Source organism: Delphinapterus leucas, chromosome 21 (assembly GCF_059928025.1).
Source record: "Delphinapterus leucas isolate spDelLeu-1000000601 "Yukka" chromosome 21, BTC_Dleu_Yukka2, whole genome shotgun sequence".
NCBI lineage: Eukaryota > Metazoa > Chordata > Mammalia > Artiodactyla > Monodontidae > Delphinapterus > Delphinapterus leucas.
Genome location: NC_143149.1, coordinates 294,963 through 319,182, shown reverse-complemented (window position 1 = coordinate 319,182; position 24,220 = coordinate 294,963). Strand labels below are relative to the sequence as shown.

General features: G+C 38.6%; 1 protein-coding gene across 1 annotated transcript in view; it reads left to right on the top strand.

Moving 5' to 3' along the window:
• The window catches only part of TENM3 (teneurin transmembrane protein 3), a 318,373-nt gene that overhangs the window by 164,873 nt on the left and 129,280 nt on the right, over positions 1–24,220 (top strand). The window contains exon 4 of the mRNA XM_089903558.1: positions 18,940–19,062. Within this exon, the coding sequence (XP_089759684.1) occupies positions 18,940–19,062 (123 nt within the window). The remainder of the gene's footprint in view (positions 1–18,939; positions 19,063–24,220) is intronic.

Genomic DNA, 24,220 nt, shown 5'->3' with positions numbered 1-24,220 from the left:
ACCAACCACCCCAGGACACTGTACTGCCTCCCGTGGGGTTTTTGAAGAACTGAAAATAGGGAAGAAATGAAAGCATAGCAATGATCACATTTATGTTTTTCAAAGACTGCCCTAGTGGCATCCCTGAATGTGTAATTCGAAGACGTAAAGTCCAGACTCGTGCTTTTCAGACTTGAATGTGCCTAGGAATCATCGGGGGATCTTGTAAACGCGTATTCTGATTCAGCAGATCCAGCGTGAGAACCGAGAGTCTGTATTTCATACAGGCTCCCAGGTGATGCTGCCGTGGTCCGTGACCAGCACTGTCAAATGTGATGCTTAATGACGGAAATGTTTCTACACGGTCCAGTTCAGTAGCCCCTAGAAACATGTAGCTGTGGAGCCCTTGAAATGTGGCTGATGCAACTAAGGAACTGGAGTTTAAATTTTATTATTGTTAATTAATTTGAACTCACAGCTACATGTGACTGATGGCTACCATTTGGACGGTACAAGTATGGACAACCTCTTACAAAACTAGTCTAAATGAGAGATCATGAAGCCATGTTGGGATAGGGAAGTGGGCGGAATTGAGAAACTATAACTGACTCATAATAGAATAGATGTGCCATGATTTATCATATACCAATTCTTGAAAATCAAATGTTCAGGCCCGTACATATGGCAGACCTCTTTTCAGCAGAGTCACATGTGATTTTCTTGAGATCACTGAGCTCCCAGTTAAAATCATTCCCTGCCGCATTAACGTTTGAGTTGATGTGCCTTTGCACACTGACAATTCTCCTGATTCCCAAACACAAAGGTTGAGTTCAGTGATACAGACATATCCAAAAAATACCTGTCCCACTTTTTCTGGGCCCTAATTTACTCATTCTTCTTTGTTTCTAAAATCAAAAAAGTATAAAGATGGGCAGTAGCCAACAGTTGTTAACCAAAGAATGGGTAGAAAAGAAAGTCTGTTGGTTGCTACTGCTTCTGTTTCTGCTTCTGCTTCTGCACAGTTACAGAATGAGAAGGTGTCTTGATTATTGCTCTTTACTCACAGAATGCACTTTCCCCTGTGGGGGAGATACCCTGAAATTTTGATGTTGTACACATTGAAATATGCCCAGAAATCTTATCATGAAGTGTAAACGTTACTGAAGCGTTATTAAATACAGATCAAAATGTGCTGGAATTACTATGTTAACACCAATTAAAACTGCAACAAAGTCAGGTCAAACTTCAAATAACACCGTTATGGACACTTAACCTCATTAACATGACCATATACTGCTAGCAGAGTCTGAAAATCCACAGAATTTCCCCTTAGAGTAGTACCAAAAGTATTTGCACATGTAATTTAAATCTAAGGAAAACTAGAGAAAACAAAAATCGTACCTAGATACATTATGCTAGCATGTTCTCTCAACTTGGGACCCTTTTGGCCAGGTTTATTCCGACCAATAATCCCTATGGCAAGGTTTTTGTTTATCACAGCTTATTGAGATATAATTCGCACACCATATAGTTCATCCATTTAAAGTATACACTTCAGTGGTGTTTCACATATTCATACAGCTTTGCAACTATCACCACAATCAATTTTCGAGCACTTCCATCACCCACAAAAAACCCTATATCCCTAAACACACACTTCATATTGCCCTCCAAAACTCCAATAGTTTTTTTTTTCCCACAGAAATTGAACTTGTAAGGGAGTGGTTTGTGGACTCATTTTCCAATGACAAGAAATAACTCAGCATTGTTTTTCTCGTGAACTTCTGACATAGGCTGCTAACCAAAGAACTACTCACATTTTCAGTACTCCTTTTCAGAAATACATGTGTAGTTATTTATTTACTTTGAACAGCTGCTACCAACTGATTCCTAAAATAGATGTTGTCATATGTCTGCTAAAAAGGCTACTTAACAACATAAGCATTCCCTAGATCAAGCAAAACATAACCTGTCGAATCCAGGTTCATGGCAGTGATGATTCCTTAGCAGTTATCTATCCTACTTCTTTGTCTATTTGGATTTTATGAACATTTTTGTCTCTCCATGTACCTTGAAATGGATTATGGTACTAGCTATATATATGCAACTCAGAGTCAGGAGGAAAAATAAGCCAGCCCTTTATGCTTCGAGAAAAGTTAACCATTTAAATGTAGATGGCAAAATAAAATGTGTTGTGACATTCTTTTTTCTTTTTGGACATGTCTTTATAATAAAAGTGCTGCTTTATTAGGTTCTAGAACACAGCCAAACAGTAAATTACATACCATTTTTCACTACAGCTTCTTCCCTTAGCTCCTAGCTGCATTACTTTTAGAAAATGCATTTTGTCTGAGATAGAATGGTAGCATTTTAATACAAATGTGGTGTCATCCCAATGCAGAAAAATATATATATCATCTGGATTTTAGAGAATTGAAGATTATAAACTAAAAATTTTTAATCAGTATATCAATATTTTATTTTATCCTTGGATACATGAAATTAAGAACATTTTAAAACCTGATTCAATGGTGAATGATGGCTCAGAATAAAACAGTTTACCTCTAGGAGAGGAGGAATATAATAAAAACATACTCCTGCAGTCTTCTGAGTCTGTAAATTCAAAAAGGCAAAACTGTACTACAAAGCCAGTCTAGACAGTTGTGGTTTTTTCTTTATTAAGGGCAGCACTTTGTATAGGTGAAATTGTGCTTTCACATATGTACACTGTTCTAACACCCACAGAAACTTTGGCCATCTTGTCATGTTTGCACTCTATCCTGACTTTCGATATGAACTCTATTAATTTGTAGAAAATATTAGTTTTCTGTGTCTAGCACATCATATAGAAAGCTAGAAAAAATTGAGAGATCACTTAAAAGTCAGTTCATTCTCCAGCCAGCTCTGTATAATCATATCAGTGACTTCTGAATTGAACCTAAAGTGGGAAAAATCAATATATTGTACACCCAGGGGTTTTTGACGTTATGAATATTTTCTTGCTATTTATTAGCACAACTTAAAGATGTTTAGTTTTAAGTTGATCTTAATATTTATTTATTACCATAGAGAAAAAGGAGCTCACTACCAAGATCAGGAAATTATACAAATGTAGAACGTACGCTCTTCCTCTCCTCCCTAAAAATAATTTATTTACTCTTAGCTTGCTATGAGTTCAGCTAAAGTAAATAATATATGGGAAATACTAGAAACAGACTGTATTTTCCATTCAAATATAAAAATCTCCCTGACTTGAGAAACGTCCAAGGGCGGCAACAATAAGCAGTAGCTTTAAAGTCAGCTGAACTCCAGTTTGTGCCGTGCATAAATATCTCGTCTGTGAAATATGGGGCTGTTTTCTCTGTTGTAGGATATCATTTTTGCAGAATGTAGCAACATCTCCTGACTAATGACAAATGGAAAGCATAATGCAGTATTTACCATTTCAGTGCTATGTTGCATAAATATTTAATTGGTGTCGCATATGTCATTTGCTTTTACATTAGTGGTACTGAGAGCAGTGTGCTCCGAGAGAAATATCTACATACAGAGGAGCGAAAGGAAAAGTAACTGGCATATATGAGGTTAAAAAGAGAGCTTGATAGATTGCTAGGAGTCTTAGGAATGAATTCACCATAAAAACTCTACATTCCATTGAATCTATATTCCAACAAAGGTCTCATCCTCAAATAAAACAGATCAAAGAAAATGCCAGTGTGTATAGACCCTTTTTAGTTTATTGTTCCTACTTCATTTTAGAATGTCTACAGACTACTCACACCTTGTCCATCTTCCTTAAAAATAAGATTCCACAGTTTCTTTAGTGGCCTAATAATATAACACCAGATAAGGAAGTGACCCTTCATCCATCCATCCATCCATCCATCATTCATTCATTCAGCATTTATTTATTGAGACACCATGGTGGATACTGCAGGGAACAACACAGTCCTTGCCGTCTTAGATTATATCTTAGCGAATGCAAACACTGAGCGCCTAATTATAGTCATGATGACTAGTTAAAAAAGAGAAATAAATGTAGAAGACTAGGACAGTGCATAAAACGCAGTACTTACTGAGTCTGAGCATTAGAGAAAAGTTTTCCTGCTAAAACCAGAATAATAAGTAGGATTATGTGTCTTGAAAAATGCTGACAGAAGGACAAATTTTAAGTGTTACCACATAAACTTAAATGTGGCCCCAAAAATCAATTCTCAGGAATATTAAAACCAATACATTGTGATATAATAAAAAAATCTAGATGTGTCTGAGGGAAAATAAGTTACGATATTCATTGATTTTCTTTGTCGAGTTAGTCTGGCTAGAACCCTCTTGGTAGTTAACATCTAGAAGTGGAAAGAAATGTTACTTTGGATATTTGGGGTAACTAGATTTAAAATTTCCACACGAATTTATAGTCTGTTTTTGTTTGTTTCTCTCCCTTAAGTTTAGATAACATACTTTCATGCTTTAAGATTTTATTTACAAAGTATACCCAGAAAATAGTTTTAAAACTGTTAAAAGAAATGATATCTCTGGGTTCTTTTCCAAACATTCATGAGTACTCTATTAACCTATTTTGAAGATATTCTTAAACCACGTGTTTCCATATGTCAGAAGTTGTTTGGAGACAGAGATCATGTCCCTCTGCATTTGATAACCAAAGAGGTCGGCCCATCCAATTTCCATTATTGAGTTGGGCCTAGAAGTGGAAAGAACGTTACTTTGAGATCTTTCCATTGGACGTTTTAAGCACACATCATACAGCAGGGGTCCCCAAGCCCTGGGCCGTGGACTTGTGCCAGTCTGGGGCCTGTTAGGAGCCGGGCCCCCCAGCAGGAGGTGAGCGGCGGGCGAGCGAGTGAAGCTTCACCTGCCGCTCCCCGTTGCTCCCCGTCACTTGCGTTACCGCCTGAACCATCCCCCCCGCCCCATCCATGGAAAAATTGTCTTGCAGGAAACCCAGCCCTGCTGCCAAAAAGGTTGGGGACTGCTGTCATACAGTGAATCAAAGAACAATTATATTTTTTAGCTAGAGCCACTTCTGTATAGTACTAATTTGTTCTGGGAGAAAATCTTCAGTGTTTTTAAAGATAAGAACTTCCAGTCTTTTCCTGAGCTGTTGGATTTCATCACTGGTGACTTATCCAGGTTTCCAAAGAAGCTCGTCCTAACGCTTCTCTCCTGGTGGCTTTCTCCATCCGCGAGGCTGGCGTGGCGTTGGCGGCCTCTCTCCTGGGCTTGTCTTTTCTCCCTAAAGCTTTAGCCACAGGCTGATCCTTTCGGTCTGTTCCTCTGCTAGGGAGCTCTTTCTCCCCTTTATTGCTTTCCTTTCCCAGGGCTGTAGAAGGGTCCCCAAGGCTCCCTAGAATATTACTGCATGTAAAGCTGGGACATGAGGCCCTTGGCTCTGAGAAAAAAAGATGTTACAAGTGCTTTTGCATCTTGCAGATTTTTATTTGTTTTTCCCAGGCATTGCCTTTCAATTATTTCCAGTATCACAGTCAATTTAATTCCATTAAACTTAGCAAGAATCGAATATCCCTCCTAAACACTGAATTCACAGAGAAGAGTATGACATAATCTTTACCACAATGATCTTATGTGGGAAAAAATGATGTCAAATTTGAATATCACATTACAATATATTTTTAGCATGCTGTTTATAAGTACAGAGCCTCAAAGCAGGAAGATTTGAGTCTCTAATCCCACCTCTGTCACTTACTAGCTATTTGATCTTGAGCAGGGTACTTAACCTCCGTAAAACTGGGTTTCCTCATCAGTATAAACAAGATTAGTAAAAGTAGAGCTCTTCGGAATATTTAATAAAATAATTATTAAAGGACCTACTGTATAGTGCAGGGAACTATTTTCAATATCTTGTAATAACCTATAATGGAAAATAATCTGAGAAAGAATAGATATATATGTATAACTGAATCACTTTGCTGTATACCTGAAACTAACACAACATTGTAAATTAACTATACTTCAATTTTTTAATGGTTAAAAAAAGAAAAAAATAATAATTACTGTGCCTATAAAAATGTAAGTGCTCAGTTGATTTTAGTGATATTATTATTCCTTTTGACAACCTAGTAAACCAAATATTATTATCCACAGTTTTTAGAAAGAAAAACCTTAGGCCCAGAGGTCAGTGACCTGTCTAGCGTTAAAGCCAATCAGTGTTTAAACAGGGACCGTGATCCAGGTCTTTTTATTTTGAGTCCAGAACTTTGTTCCACTATATCATAGGGCATTGTCTCTCATAAGATTTAAGAACTTACAGGTGATGCATTGACAGGAGAATAAGAAAGATGGAATGACAAACTGGGATATATATTCCCTTTTGAATTATTATTCTGTTATATCAGATCATGTCACATGAGGAAGATCTCAGTAGATGTTCCCATGTCATGACACCTGTCAACACTTCTTTCACAAATAAAGAACGGTTTTGCTGGCAATAATTTCTATGTAATTTTAATAACATAGTTTACAGTTTACTCTGTTTATTCTTAGTGATGCCTTCTGTTTGTACTGATTTTTCCTTTAAGGTAATACTGTAAAAATTTCATTTTAAAATAAATGTATTTAAAGTTTTAAGTCAGTAATCTCAAGGAAAACTAAATTAAATATATAAATATAACAATATTTATTTATAAAATAACAATACCATAGAAGGTTCACAATTATATAATAAAGGTGATAAGCACATTAAAAAAGTGCATAGGGATCACTGCTGATTGGACCGAAAATGCTGTAGGTCTTTACCATTGGGTCTTTTAATTTCATTCTGGATCCTTAATCTTTTCATTACCTACATTTGTAGTTTTAACAAGCTAGCTTCATGATGTAGTTTGTGAGCCTATGTGAGTTACATAGAATTTGTACATAAAACCTAACCATATTATTTCAGTCATTTCAAATCACAAATTTTACCAGCATTTTCTATTTTTAGCGTAAAGCTCTTGTTAGATGTGTTTTACTTCTTCAAAGAAATTCCTTATGGTCTCAGAAAAGAATCACCTATAGAGAAGCAATACATGTTGAAAGTGGGAAAGCGGGTCATTTATTTTTTAGGAAAGGAGCCCGAGACCACCACATACAGAAGCCAGTGGACAGCAAGAGCAGTCTCCAGGAGATCACAGGTGACCTCCTCTGTATGTTGCTTTGAAATAAATTTCCACAAATGCTTCATAAATATCCATTAATTATAGTTAATTATAGTTAACTGAGGAAAACTGTTCTCCAAGTGAGCCCTGATGAACGGGGAGCACCTCGGACACTAGCTTCCTAAGATCTTTTCCAGCCCTGCCTGATGAGATGAGATGGTCCAGGCAGACTGATGGGATGTGTTGAATTTACCGCTACGTATGAGGTACCAGAAGTGGTGACATGGACTCTGCGCCACTCTGCTTTCACAGGCAACAGAACTTGATAGGGCGACACTGACTAAATCTTTGTTGATGAATATGAATCCTGAACAACACACTACTTGAGCTGGTTGTGCCTGGATTCCTGGAGGGTCACTCATTTTGTTAAAAGTTGTTACTTGATAACCATACGCATGCGTGCTGACGCGTGCGTGCACACACACACTCACAATTCATATTCTCTCTTTCAAATGTGACTTCTCAGGGGAGAGTGGACTATTATGAAAGGGATGTTTTGAAGGGAATGTTTTTCTGGATTTTGCCATAGTTTAATATACCAACCTTCCTCTAAGAGTCTCCATATACCTAATAGTTGGATCTTTTAATAATGATGATTAAAGTGTCTTAAAATTTAAAAGAGTTGTAATTTTCAGGTCTATTCCACTTTTTCCAAAAGGTCAAAACAAGTCAAGGAAAAATTGTATGCTTAAGTAGGTCATTAACATCCATATACGTTTGTTGCATAAAAGTAGGATATAGGTCTTAAATAACCTTTTTGGAAGAAAGGAATGCAGATGAAAATTGAGTCAGTACAACAAGCCTTTGAACAATGAGCAGGTCCATGGGGTTTCAATCCAATGGTGAAGCTGCTAATAACTGTCACTAGTGAATCCTCTGTTACAAGCATTTCGTGATAACAAACTCAGTATTTTGGCAAGCAGGGAATAGTCTATAAATCATGTAAATGATTTCGTTCTGTATTTTGAATGTTCTTGGAATAGGTCCTCTTACCATATTCTCTAACGTTGACAGCTGTTACCTCAAAGATTCTCTAGCTTATTGATAGTGACTGGCCCCTTTGGGCAGTTAATCATGATGGTGAACACTTTATTCTTTCCGTTCGTTTGGAGAAGGAATGCTTCTCTCATTCAGAGAACAGAACCTGAAAACAAGAGGAAACTAATGAAACACTAGGAAAACAATCTGTTTGATAAATCCCGACTTAATTCCCTTGGTGACAGAAACAACGGCTTGATTTTCATAAGCCTCTGTCAGCTTCAGCGCTGGCTGTCAGGGCAGCTGGAATTGCTGTTTGCTAAGCAGCGTCTTTAAACGTATTACACTGAGTCTACGCAGTAAAGAAAGAAAAAAGGCAATGAAATTTAAAAGTAGAATTTTTTAATATTGTCATTTTTAAAAGAACAGGAGTCTAATATTCTGGCAGAAACACACCTACAGAGCTGAATCACTGTCCAGGCTCATCAAGACATTTTGATAGCCGTGATTCTACTTTCCCATGAATGACAATGCCAGGAAAGGATAGAAAGGAAAAGGACACAGTATAGAAATATAAACTGTCAGCAGGCATTCCTTACTTCCCTTTCCTCCAAAACACTGTTACTTCATGAAGCCTGTGACTTGCAGTATGTCATCTTATAATGCTCAGAGAACCTTGCTACGTCAAGTGTTAGTTCCTTTGAATATCAAAATATCCTATAGGTGGAATAATTCCTTTTTTAATGATAATTTGAGCACATATTAATATGAAACCGTTCAAAAGAAGTATTGACTTTAAAATAACCATATTTGGGTCAACAAGGTATAGACTGTTGAAATAATATTAGCCTTAAAACTTAATAACAGGGCTTCCCTGGTGGCGCAGTGGTTGAGAGTCCGCCTGCCGATGCAGGGGACACGGGTTCGTGCCCCGGTCCGGGAAGATCCCACATGCCGCGAAGTGGCTGGGCCCGTGAGCCGTGGCCGCTGAGCCTGCGCGTCCGGAGCCTGTGCTCCGCAACGGGAGAGGCCGCGGCAGTGAGAGGCCCACGTACCGCAAAAAAAAAAAAAAAGTTAATAACAAATAATAAGGGGTTCGAATGCCAAAATATTGCCTAACACATTCCATCAACATGTATATGAACACAGCAGGAAATCCAAAACAAAAGCTAATTTATGGAAAACTATGTATTGCTAATGACAATTTAGACCAGTAGGGGTCCAGGTTACAAACTGCAATCTTTACATGAGATGCTTTCATTTTACATTGAAAACTTGGCTGCATTGTGGAAGCATGTATCAAATCAAATCATTGCCCTATATTTAAGAGTATCCTTCTTATTTTTTCTGTAAAATATAATCATTGTACATGTGCATCATGTATAGTTATGTATTCATGAATTGAAACATAAAGTGAAGAAATTTTGCTTTCAAAACCCAAGATACCCAAGGAATCGTATGCATAAACTGATAGTTTGAGCCCATGCAATTTTACTTTATTTTAAAGTGAAAACAAAGGAGCAACGGCATTGGTATTCTAATATATTGATATCTTATTGATGCCAGATGTTTTTTTTCCTATGCTCAATGATTTAGCCTAAATATTTATTTATATTTTAAAATATTATATTGACATATCATACAATATAAATCTGGAAGAAACCTTTAAGATCGAGTGCAAGCTCTTCAGATTTTTATATAAATAAGATATCTAAGCCTCAGAGAAGCCCAGGGACTTGCCAAGTTTCCACAACTAGTTAGAGCCAGAATTGAGACTTGGACCCGGTCTCTTTTAATATAAGCTAAAGGCTCCACAAGATGCCACAGACAATCTATGTTGAAAACTGTGTTCTTAAATAAAAAAGATCAAATTCTGATTTTCTTTTCCTGCAGCTTCTGATAACATGTTCTTAACGATTCTTTCTCAGAAAGATAACTTTGCGGGGGGAAACGTACCATGGTGGTTGTGAGGTGAATTATAAGACGGGAAAGCTTTAGACCTTAGCTGGCTGAGATGAACTTTAAAGGTTTTGGAGGCTAACCGCAAGTGCGCTGCAAACACTTCCAGGATATTTTTTAGCTTAGTTTTTCTTACCAGAATCTGGTTCTCATGTTATCTCATATTTTTTGTCTTTGTGATAATGTTTGCTTGATCTTGTAATATTAAATAGCATTTAGCCAATAATGGCAGGCCTGCTAAGAGCAGTATTTTAAGTTGCCAAAACCTCAGAGTGTACCCTTCGGGGTTCTGGTGGCATGAGCTGGGTTCAGGGTTCTGATGGCAAGGGTGCTTGCTTCTGTGTTCGCCTCACAACATCCCCTGTAATTTGCGCCAAGGTTCTGGCAAATTGCTGGACCATGTCACCAGCTGTCACCACCCCTTCTTCCCATTCACGTTTGGCAGCATCTGGGACACAGGCATGCCAGTAGAAATAATAGTAGCTGTGATAACAACTTCAGTGGCATGGTCCCCAGAGACAAGATCAAACTCTGGCCCCTTTTCTCTCAACAAGGAGCTAAAAATGGCACTGAATTTGCTCCTTGGTGATATATAATTTTCTTTAATTATACATTTTGGTTTCAAGTCTTTCAAGCTGGCTTTTAAGTATCAAACCAGCATATATCGGTTAAAAACAATGGCATGCCCTTTTTTCTGTGGCGAGGAGGTGAAATAGCTAGAATACCATGGATTCCTCTCATCTCCATCAGCCTTGAAAAATAAAAGGAATGGAAATTTCTCTCACTTGAATGGTCCTTGAGCCCGAAAGAAAATTTCTTCATAAAATTTCACTGGTAGATATTCACCATCATATTGTCTCAAAATTATTTCAGTTAGTGAGGTTTTTTAATTAACATTTATAGAAAAAAAAATAAAAGGTTACAGAACAAATGTTTTTGAATGACATAAGAAATATTTTAAACATCTTGCAATTGGTTACAATCTAAGAATAACAGGGGAAAAAAAGTAAGAAGATGGGTGATAGTATAAAAGTATGCTCACGAATTTTGTAGATGACAAATGCCAGATGCTACAGCTGATTTAAAAGGGTTCTGACTGGGAATCATCGTGGAAGTCCATGTTCTCCTGCCTTGAGAAAAGGGAGGAATTGCACTAGTGCCTTCTAAGACTGCTTCTGACTCTCACCAGTCTCAGATTCTCTGTTGTCACCCCTATTTCTCAGGAACCAAGCTACAGAGAGCCAGCCCTCTAAGAGCAACTCTAAGCAAAATATTGAAAAAGCTGAGTTACATATTAAATTTTCCCCATAACTGTCTTCTCCCATTCTTCCACAGCTAACAGCCTGTACTTTTATTACCTTCCCCCACAAACTCATCTTTTTCCCATCAAAGTACCTATGTTAACCCCCAGCTGCAACGATCCATTTCTGCTTCTCCTACAACCGCCCATTCCTCACACAGCAGACGGTAAAAAATTTATTCACATATAAGGTGGTATGTTTAAGGTACAATAATATAAAGTGTTGTGGCAGTGTAGAATAGATATTAATTCCAGGAAGACTTCATAAATAAGTGTCATATGAACTAGACATTAAGGAGTTAGTGAGATTTCGTCGGGCAGAGTTTGAGGGAGGCACCTTAGAAACCAGGAATTATGAGGAACACAGGCATGGAAGCAAGAAAATTAAGGGCATGATCTAAATGGTAGACCAGCAAATCTGGCGAGCTCATGGGGTCTGTGATCTCTTCGCACTGTTGCGCAACAGATCTCCAGAACTGTTTTCATCTTGCAAAACCGAAACTCCTTAAACAACAACTCCCCATCCCCCATCTGCAGCCCCTAGCAACCGCCCTTCCACTGGCTGCCCCTTTGAGTCTGACTGTTTTAGATGTGGCCCATGTAAATGGAATCAAACAGTATTTGTCTTTCTGTGGCTGGCTTATTTCATTTAACATAATGTCCTCAAGGATCATCCATGTTATGGCATGTGGCAAGATTTCCTTCCTTTTTAAGACTGAATAATATTTCATTGTACATTTATATATATACACGACGTTTTCTTTATCCATCTTTCCATCATTGGACATGTGGGTCACTTCTACCTCTTGACTGTTGTAAATAGTGCTGCTGTGAACGTGGATGTGCGAATATCCCTTTGACACTCCTACTTTCAGCTCATTTTGAGAAATGGGATTCTGGATCATATGGTACTTGTAGTTTGAATTTGTTGCGGAACTACGAAACTGTTTTCCATAGTAGTTGCACCATTTTACAATCTCACCAGCAGTGCACAGGGGTTCTAATTTCTTCACATCCTCACCCAGCCAAGTTATAATGTTCTTAAACTACCAGTCCATCTGGGAGGGCCGTGGGCTGATAGTCGTTAACCCAGTATGTGAATCTGTTTAATCATATTGCTTTCCTTCTGACACCTGAGATTTACACTTGTTTATTCTAGTTATCGCGGTGAGGGAGGCGCTGTGACAGGCTGTCATACTTGCCTCACCTGCAGCCTCATAGGAAGGAATGCCTAGGCGCCTTATAGAGAAAAGCACCTACAGAGAGGGTTTAGGGAAGGTGAAAACATACATTCTTCAGCCAAGCTATGTATCAGATGGCCTACTTTAAATAAAGCATTTAAGTGTAATATGTAGTTAGAAAAGTATACAGAACATAAGTGAGCACGCCAGTGAAACTGCCTCCCAGACAGAGAAACCGAATGGTACCAGCTCTCCAGAAGCCGCCACGGGCTCTCCCAGTCATCACCTACCCCCTTCTCCCTAGAGAGAGTCACTCTGGGGGCTTTTACCTACTTTTGAAGCTTATACACATGGACTTAGTCAGTAGTCATGGTTTTCGTGAATGTGTTCTCTTGCTCGATATTGTATTTGTGAGATTTTTCCATATCATTGCATCTGGGATGGGTTCATTCATTTACATTGCTGTGTGGAATTCCATTGTATGATTATTACTCTAATTTGTTTATCCATCTTACGGCCAGAAGACATCTGAGTTGCTTCCAGTTTGGGGCTATTACAAATATTTCTGTGAACATTCTTGTTCATGCTTTTGGTGCCACGTGTATACATATTTCTTTTTTTTTAACTTGGAATGTGAATTACAGTTTATTAAAATTAGTGATATTGTTGGATTCAAATTTCTCATCATACTCTTTGATTTCCATTTGTCCTATTTGTTCTTTTTAAAAAATTTTTATTTTATTGGAGTATAGTTGCTCTACAGTGTTGTGGTAGTTTCTGCTGTACAGCAAAGTGAATCAGCCACATGTGTACACACATCCCCTCTTGCTTGGATTTCCTTCCCACTTAGGTCACCACAGAGCAGTGAGTAGAGTTGCCTGTGCTATACAGTAGGTTCTCATTAGTTATCTATTTTATACATTGTAGTGTGTATATGTCCATCCCAATCTCCCAGTTCATCCCACCCACACCCTTCCCCCCTTGGTGTCCATACGTTTGTTCTCTACATCTGTGTCTGTATTTCTGCTTTGCAAATAAGTTCATCTGTACCATTTTTCTAGATTCCACATATATGCAGTAATATACAATATTTGTTTTTCTCTTTCTGACTTACTTCATTCTGTATGACAGTCTCTAGGTCCATCCACGTCTCTACAAATGACCCAATTTCGTTCCTTTTTATGGCTGAGTAATATTCCATTGTATATATGTACCACATCTTCTTTATCCATTCCTCTGTCGATGGACACTTAGGTTGCTTCCATGTCCTGGCTATTGTAAATAGTGCTGCAATGAACATTGGGGTGCATGTGTCTTTTTGAGTTATGTTTTTCTCTGGGTATGTGCCCAGTAGTGAGATTGCTGGGTCGTATGGTAGTTCTATTTTTAGTTGTTTAAGGAACCTCCATACTGTTCTCCATAGTGGCTGTATCAATTTACATTCCCACCAACAGTGCAAGAGGGTTCCCTTTTCTCCACGCCCTCTCCAGCATTTATTGTTTGTAGATTTTTTGATGATGGCCATTCTGACCAGTGTGAGGTGACACCTCATTGTAGTTTTGTGTACATATCTCTATTGGATATACAGGCAGACTTTTTGTAGACACACTGGGGAGTTAACCACCATTCATAAGATTTTTTAATGTGGAGAAAATGTATTCCAGTTCCCAACAAGCAACTTACAAATGATCTTGCAAAAATACAACCATTTATAGTTGGTAAACATCTTGTATTTAGAAGCCAGTTTTATCACGTGGACAACTTTTTATCATGTTTGCTACTGTCAAAAGAGAGATAAATTAACAATTTGTGCTAAATTTTTTAAAATTTCTTTGATGTGAATGCTCAGTTTTGATTCAGGTTAAGTAGGAAAACAGCACAGTGCATAAAAAGGAATCCTGAAGCAGGGTCAGGAGATCTCGTGTCCTGAGTCCTCTTTATGCACTAACTTTAAAAGACACTGAGTGTGTCACTGATCCCCTCTCTGCCTGTGTTTCGTCCTCATACAACAAGGATAATGATCCTGTCACATGCTACATTATTAGAAGATGATAGATATCAAGGCATTTGAAAATGTGAAAAACACATGGAACTGCTTAAATCTACATGAGTACTAATTTCTGTAACTTTAAAATACACACCTATACAGCTTACTTTAAGACTCTTGGAGTTAACCAGAGTAGCCTGTTATTAATTGAATCATCATCATTATATTACTGTAGAAGTTTTCTTTTAAGACAATATGCTGTGTGGAAAAGTATTGTATAGAAGAATGGTGATTGGAATACACAAGTGTTACTGATTAATATCTTTCCCGCCCTCAACTCCAAATACTGTCTCTCTCTGCCTTTGGTTTCCTAGATGTGGTAGAGAAGCATATCTCTAGCCTTTGACCCCCACAGAAGTTACATTCGACTCCTTCCTGTGGATTTTCACACTCCACTGCCCTCTGGTAGGATAGAGAGGTGTATCGTGCTATGTATTCCCTTTATTACCAGAAGGTCTGGGTTTAAGGTCACGGTCCACTGCTTACTTGCTTGGAACCCTAAACTCTCAGAAAGTCTCAGTTTTTGCAGATTTAAAATGAAAAAAAAAAGTAACTATTCAACGGAGTCTTTGTGAAGCTTAAATGAGATACCGGGTGAAAGAGAAGCACAGCACTTGACACGTAGGTTGTGTTCAATGGATATTTTATTTTTTAAAAAATATTGCATCCCAGTGCTCTAATACAAAGGACCCTGTCTGTGGCTGAGAGAATGCCTGGTGTGGCTGCCAGCCTGAACCTTCTCACCTAAGCCATTGCCCAGAGGGGTCCAGGGCTCAGCAGAGCACAGAGCTCCCCGCCTCTCCTTGGCACTCTTGCCACACCCTCCATCAGGTCCTGCGCAAACCAAGGATCCATTGTACCGTCATGAAGAGTGGCAGCAATGCCTTCTCATGGGTTCAAATCTGCTTTCCAGCCTGGGCATTAAAGAATTGGGATCATCCTTCTTTATTTACAGATGTTATTTTACTTCTCTAATTCTCCCTTTATTTGTCTGCCAAGAGAGCTCATGTAGTTTTATTATAGCAGCGTTCAGGAATTTCTGTAGCACTCTGACTTTGAGTTTGCTGCCTCCCCCCCTCTCTCTCTCTCTCTCTCTCTCTCTCTCTCTCTCTCTCTCTCTCTCTGTGTGTGTGTTTGTCCCTGTCTCTCTCTGTCTGTCTCTCATTAACTTTGGAGTCAATCTCACCCTGTATTTACATAAAAATCTTAAGTTACACATAACAAGTGTCAAGAGCTTCACTCAACACCAAACACCAACACTTTCAAAGTACATATTTCAAAACAGTGTTTAACAAGATATAATATTTTTTGGTACGGCTCTCATTATACGACATCCTAAGTAGAACCAAAATCCCATTTTATTGAGATTTTCTGTAATAAAAAATACATAATAAAGCTGTTGCCCATCTGACAAAAAGTAAAATAGTTCTCCAGACACAAACATAACATAACTTTTTAACATTTGACGCCTGTGCCTGACCCCATGGACTGTCTCTCCTCTTCACAGTCTATTAAAACCAATAATATGAGCAAATCTATCATCCAGGAAGACGTTCTGTGCTACATAAAAGCTCACAATGATGATATGTTATTTTGTGTAGAAACTTTGACCCTTTTGGAATATTTATCATTGCTATGCCAGAGTATGCCCATCAAAACTTTTATTGTATGCGGACCTAGCACCCATTATTTTACTCAGAAATTGCTGAATTATCTGAAACCTTGAAAACTGTGTGAAGCGATAAATTTTTAGAAAGCTTCTGACATTTTGCCACTCAAACACTACATAATTTAATGCAAAATGACATAAGTTATACCTCTTTACAAGTTGACAGTTTGTATATTGGAGAATTCTACAACCTATATCTTAATCCTTGAAAAAAATCGGTCTTTAAAGGGAATTGCTGGAAAACTGTAATTTAAGCAGGGAGTTATGAGTATATGCGTTTGCTACAAATTGTACAGAGCGGATACAGCTATGTTCCTATCTATGTTTAGTATGTTTCTTACTATAGGATGATTTTATATCAGGTATTGTTAACAGAAGAATGTGACACTGGTAATAGAATGTCACCAAGCTGTTGACTCTTTTAAAAATGTCAATCAATTTTATATAATGCTAGTGGACTTTTCACAAAACTGCTTTTCATAGAGCATAACACTGACTAGTCATTAATTCATTATTAATAATATAACATTCCATTTTTAGGCATTTATGTATTTGTTTTATATTTGAATATTTTATATTTATTAATTTTTCCTTAAATTACTATACTTTTATCCACAACAGTATTGTGTGACATTTTAAAACCTTAGAAAATACAGTCTGTTTCTTTGACAGATACTTATCGAGATCTACTCGGTAGCAGATACTGTATAAGGCAAATGAGATACACAATATTGGGAGAGATGCTTCACCCAGTCACGGAGTGCTTTCCCAAGAAGTTGATACCGACCATCTGAGGGGAGAAGAGGTATTTTGCAGTGGGTGGAGAGCATTGCAGACAGAGAGGACTATTTATTGAGAGGTTCTATGGTCTGGTCAGGTGACTGCAAATGGTTCAGTAACCTGGAGTAGAGAACAAATAAATAAAAGACCTATATACTATGGACTGTCCTGCTAGGTGCCTTAACGTATACTGTCCAGAAAGTTTACATCAATTAAATAAGATAGGTTTATCCAGCCTCGTTTTGTAAGTAAACCTAATGTTTAACAATATTACATCATTTGGGACTTCCCTGGTGGTGCAGTGGTTAAGAATCCACCTGCCAGCGCAGGGGAGATGGGTTCGCTCTCTGGTCCGGGAAGTTCCCACATGCCGCGGAGCAACTAAGCCCGTGCGCCACCACTACTGGGCCCATGTGCTGCAACTACTGAAGCCCGCGCACCTAGAGCCCGTGCTCCGCAACAAGAGAAGCCACCGCAATGAGAAGCCCGCACACCGCAATGAAGAGAAGCCCCCGCTCGCCACAACTAGAGAAAACCCACGCGCAGCAACAAAGACCCAACGCAGCCAAGGAAAAAAAAAAAGTGCTCAAAGAAGACAAAAGCCAGAATTCTACACTAGTGAAAACATCTGTGAAGAATGAAAGTGAAATAAAGATATTTTCAGATAAAAGAAAAAACTAAAAAAAAAAAAAAATTATTAAAAAAAATTACATCATTTGTCTAAGGTTAAATCCTAGATTGAGGTTGAACCCAAATCTAACTACATCTAAAGCCTGTCCTCTTTACACTGTACTAATTTAGTTTTGTTACTATGTATTGGATATTTAATAAGGGCTTTTTACAGTGATTGTTATCATACTGTCTCTAACAATACTTTTTAAACATGTCTTTCTCCACCTCTCTGGTAAATTCCAACATGTATAATGAATATATACTGTCAAATAATGTTGAAAAATTCTCCTTCGTGACATAGTAATATGACAGTCACTGGGTTTCCCCATGGATACTTGGCCTTCCTTAGGGATTAATTCCTAAACTATATGCTATAGAGCACAAATGAATGTTAAATGTTAATGGTTAATACGACAGTGATTATTATTCTAAATATTTTTAATAAATAATATATAAAATGATAAATTATATTACATTTCTCTTTATAATTATATGGTCTAGTTACCTATTTTCTAAGTATTTTACATCAAGAAAATTAGTAAACACATTTACAAATTTTGTATCAGTTTATAAGATTATCAAACCCACATCAGAAACTCTGTATGAAATCACCTGATACATATGCATGTTGCTTGATCTGTGCTCTTGCTGAATTGTAAGTCATAAATTCGAAGATTACTTATCTTAAATTTAGAACATTCGAATATTATTGTATTTTGTGCATCTGAATCCATTCTGAACATTTCATGCACCAGATTCGTCTGTGGGACCAGTTGTTACCTTAATCCAAGAGAATAGCATCATATCTCTTGAGAACCTATAGATATTGCAACAAAGTGTTGTACATGTGCAAGTGGCCTGTGGTCATGTAAGTTTGGCAAGTACTGCTAGAGAGCATACTACCGCTTACTTAAATGATGGTGCACAGTAGAACTGGAACAAAGCAGAACAAATAATGATACGCTCCTAAGAATTTCCCGGTACCAATTAACTGAGTAATATCAAATCTTTCTCAAAGTGCTGCCATGTTGCACTGAGGAGCTGTTTGTTTTCTAATTCCTATTATGCAATCGTCTTTGGTATTTTAGAACGTGGAAATTATAACTTTACGTGTGACTCTTGTTACAAACATATATACCATGCGATATTGTAGCTAGAAGCAGCGGACCTTTAAACAACTTGCATTTTTTTACCCCCAGCAATGCATCTCTTTGGCCTCAACTGGCAGTTACAGCAGACTGAAAATGACACATTTGAGAATGGAAAAGTGAATTCTGATACCATGCCAACGAACACTGTATCGTTACCTTCTGGTGACAATGGTAAGAGAAAGAATTATGTGTCCTGTGTTTTTCTTTTAACATCTCTTTTCACATTTCATCTCTTTTAACATTATAAATAAAATAAATTTATTTTTACCCATGTAACATTCATCTTTATATGGGAGAAGGAAAAGGTTTCGGAATTACAAATGTTATCTTTTAATGAGTGACTTTTCACTTACTTGAAGGATTGGAAACTCACATTTTTATTATAGGAATAATACAGTGCTCTGCCTTCTGAGTCGATGGCTAGGCTTTTCTGCCTTTCCTTCCTGCGAGTGTGCATTTTGTTTTATTTTTAGTCTGTAAATAGATTATAATTCCGTGTATCATCTCATATTACCTCGGGTATATTGAGCTTTCCTTGTTCAGCTAGTATGTGGAGTTGGAATACTATCTTCATTTTGTTTTAAAAGCTTTTACATACAAAACACATGAAAGGATTCTCATTTATTGACTTTTCCTCTGCTTGCCCTTTCTTTAAACCTTCAAAAGTTTACACTTTGAACTAACAGACTTTCAAATCAACTGGCCCTGAGTTTAAAAATGGAATTTAAGCGGTTAGAGAATGCTGTATTTCATTTTTTCAGAAAAAATATGTACATATGTAAGCATATTTATATCTGTCTATTATTTTTATATATGTGTGTGTGCTTGTATGTATGTCTTGGCATTTGGCATCCTCTGACTTTTTGCAAAATGTCATAATACTTTATGTCTCAAAGCAACCAGATCAAGACACCTTTTCTGTCACGTGAGAAATACATCCTTTGCCTTTAAGCATTGCCCTGGCTCTTCTTCCTCTTCGTTTCTTCTTATCTGGTACTTTTGTTCTGCTTTGGCATCTCTTATGTTCATCCTCACATGGCTAGTTTCTTTGCGAGACTAGAAAGAAGCTGTAATATATTTATTTGTATTTATATATATGCTGCTATGTTACATGTACCCATTGGCTGTGACTAATGCTTTTACCATTTTTTTTTTGTTCTTTGCTTTCCCAGCTTCTGTTTTATTTTAACAATAATACTTTATGACACTCCTCTTCCTTCTTGGGGAGGCTGAGAGGTTTTATAAGACATTAGATTTTCATAGTAATAATAAATACCGCTACCCCACCCTTGTACGGAGTCTTTAGATACAAAGTGCTACACGTTCCAAAACACTATAGTCTGCTGGCTGATGACAGTGACGGTGGCAGCCAGTGCACAGTGGATTAGAGAGGAGCGAAGAAAAGCTTACCTAATTAAAACTGTTGGTGGGAAATTTCAATTAAGTGAAATATAATTACTTTAAACAACTGTTTAATTTTTTATGCACTGATAACACACACATGAACAGATCCATAACTACACAGAAATTAAGAGGATTTATTTTTGATTTATAGAGATTGCAATTTAGACTGTCTTTTAAAGTGGATTGTTCCCATGAAAATGGTCAGACGGCACTTCTTAACCACACATGTAGGGAACTCTTTTACAGACTGAAGAGAAAAATGCTTATTGTAGACGTTTCGTTTATTTTACAACATCCTAGCCTTTTATTACGATCAGAATGAAAATAGAGTGTGGCTAATGAGTGTCACAGTCCTTGAAATGTGTGATATTGAGAAAGCTGTGGCTTCAGAGACCCTCCCACAGCCTCGGTGCTGGTTCTTGGGATTTTCTATTCTATTTTACTGAATTTCCCATTTATCACAAATGCTAGTTGAAACTCACTCAGATAATTTTGCAATTTACAAAGGATTGTGGGCCACAGTTTCAAAAACACGGCTCTGAAAGTCCACTTCCCTAAGAGGGACTGAAGTTCCCATGGGATCACAGAACGCATGGGGCGCAGTTGACAGGTGCCAGTGGAGCAACTGAGTCCCCTACATACAGACGAGCTCCGTTCCAAGAGCGCGTTCGTAACTCCAATTTGTTCGTAAGTCTAACAAAGTTAGCCTAGGTACCCGACTTACACAGTCGGCTACATAGTACCGTACTGTAATAGGTTTATAATACTTTTCACACAAATAATACATAAAAAACAAACGCAAAAAATAAAGAACACATTTTTCATCTTACAGGACAGTGCCTTGGAAAGTACAGTAGTCCAGTACAACAGCTGGCACACAGGGGCTGGCATCCAGTGAACAGGCGAGAAGAGTTACTGCCTGGAGGAGGGAGAGGAGGTGGGAGATGGTAGAGCTGAGGGATGGTCAACGGTAGGGGACAGAGGGCGAGCTGCAGTGTCACTCACGCCTGACACTGATGGCACAGGTGCTGGTTCCTTGCTGGAACCAGATGCACATCTGCATCTTTGAAAGTGCTCAACATGAAGGTTCATATGTAGGGGACTTACTGTATGCGTGTAAATGAAGGACCATCTTCCTAGCCTCCCACATAAGGAGGAGACGACAGATGCCCCAGAATGAGTCAGATATACTGGAGAACGGATCCTGCAGCCTGCCAACCGGACAGGGACATTCGTAGGAATTTCTCTTTATGGAAAGAAGGCTATCTCGGGGCTCAGAGTTTGTCCAAAGTGTGACCTAAATAATAGTCTCACTTGTTATCTTTATTATTTTTCCAGTAGCCCGAAAAACCCTAAATTGGTAAGGAATTCTTATTTTCGTTTTTCCAGGCAAAGGTTCTGGGTATGTATCTCTTAAATACTTATTTAAATACCGGAGTGCAGCGGGCAGGAGGGGACTGTATTTGCAAGCAGGGAGGTGCCTTACAAACACTGCTTTTAAGCATCCCTGATGAACCGGCAGAGACCGTGCACCATCATCTACTACTTCAGTCTTATAAACTGTGCAGAGAACCAGATCACATCATCTCTAGAAACTCTAGGAGATTATAACCCTTAAGAAATTCTTGCAGTTCTGAATGAAGCTCACTGGGAAAATTAACCGTGCTAAGCGTGATGGGGAAATTACTTTGTGGCTTCTAGACGCAATGCTCTTCTTTATGCAGTCCTGTTTTATTCTTATTTTATAAATACAATTCTAAGGAACAGTCATGGTGCTAACAATCATGGTGCTAAACTCCCTGCTCGCTTTTAAGTGAATACTGAACCAAAGCTTCTAAATGGTATTTAGTGTTTAAAAGAAGAATTTCTGTTACACGCCATGATTCTTTCCTGATTATTCCTAAGACGTTCTTTGACTACAGATTTTAGAGATGAGATGTCAAGTGTGAGGTCTCAGGCAAAACTGATGGAAGTGGGCAACGTGAATAAAGAGGCAAGGATGAAGTTTTTTAGTTCAAACACCAGTCTCTTTCCAGAAACTAAAATTATTCCGCTGGATCGAGGAATTCACTTAGCCTAATGTGCTGGAGAGCATCGCGCAGCCCTGTATTCAAATCCTAGCTCTTTCATCTGTTTACTCTGTAACCTTGAGCAAGTTACTCAACCTCTCTGAGCCTCAATTTCCTCCACGTAAAGAGGGAGTAATGCCTGTCTCTTGGCCAATCAGCTTCAACAGTCTGGCAGCCCTCCTGTGTTTCCCTTGCAAGCTCTCTCCCCACACGTCTCAACGGTTGTTTCCAACTCTCCTACTATCCTCGGAGCTTCAATCCCTCAGCTCCCAGCAGATGACCTTGTGTTGTAGTCAGCAAAAAGACAGAGACCTTGATTTCCTGTAAACACAGCTCATTCCTATGTGCATCTCGATCTGTCTTTCCATCCTTTTCTTCCTAATCTTTCCAGAAGCGTTCTTGATCCCATTCTGTACTTCAGAATTTCCTCTCTCACCTGGCTGGCACCTTCCAATCAACATTTGAACATTCCCAAGTCTCTCAAGTCTTAAAAAAAAGAACCCTTGAGTCTGCCTCCTACCCCTGCCCTACCCCATCCTTCTCTTCTCCCCGTGTAGCCAGCCCTTCTGGAACACGGTGTGTACATTCGCCGTGAAGTCATGTCTTCACCTTCCACTTACTCCTGTGACAGTGTGGCTTCTTCAGGCTCCTTCCTCATGACAGTCCTCTGCCACCATCGCTCACAGACACGGATGTCTTCCCGACTTATCGGTTGTCCTGCCAATAGCATCAGTTGATACTCTACGATCTTTATCACATTTGAGCTCTTGGTAGCATTCAATAGGTAACCTATCACTCCTTATTGAAATATCCTTTTCCTTAGCTTCTGTGATACCGTTTCCACTTTCTTCCTGATCTTTTGGCAGTGATTTCTCAGTTCGTTTAGTTGACTCATCTTCCTCTGCCCGATCCCCAAACATTGCCGTCACTCAGAATATAATCTCTCTGGGTCCTCAGATCCATTCTCCCGACTTCATTTACGTTCCATGTGCTATGTGTTATGTCACATTCTTTGTGCTCCCAAATCAATAAGTGCAGCCTGGATCCCTCTGTCTTGGAGCTCCAGACATCAACTATGAAAAATCTATCCAAGTATCTTTAGCAAATCCCCACTTGGGTGTCTTCCAGGCCTCTCAAACTCCATATGTCTAAAACCGAACCCAACAACCAATTTGGTTATCTGTTACTGCCTAACAAGCCACATCAAAGTCCAGTGGCTTCAAAGAACAGTTTGTTATCATCTCTCATGGTTCTGTGGATTAACTGGGTAATTTTTGGTTTTTTGCTTGGGTCACTCATGAAATTGCTTTCAGATGTTGCTTGGTCTGTTTGAAAACTCCACTAAACTGAAATTCAAGGTAGTCCACTCACAGGGCTAGCAGTTGATGCTGTCTGTCGACTGGAACGTCTAAACATGGCCTTCCGCTTGGCTTGGGCTTCTCAGAGCACAAGTTCTGAAGAGGAGTGTCCCCAGAGGGAGCATTCCAAGAGACCCAGACAGAAGTTAGAAGGCTTCTTATGACCTAGAGCATTGGACACTCCGAGATGTCACTTCCATCATATCTGCTTGGTCAAGAAAGTCAGTAAGATCAGCCCAGATTCATGAGATGGAGAATTAAACCCCACTCTTGACTGGGGAAATGGTAGGGACACATTGCATAAGGACATGTGGGATGGGAGATGTTGTGGCCATCTTTGGAAAACACAACTAGCCCATCATCTTTCTTTCCAAATTTGCCTCTCTTTCTATATCAGGAAATGGCATCATCATTCACCTAGTTACCTGGGCCAGAAGCTTAGGGGTCATGCCTGACCTCTCCCGCTCTCTCACCTCCCCTGTGCAATCATTCATCAAG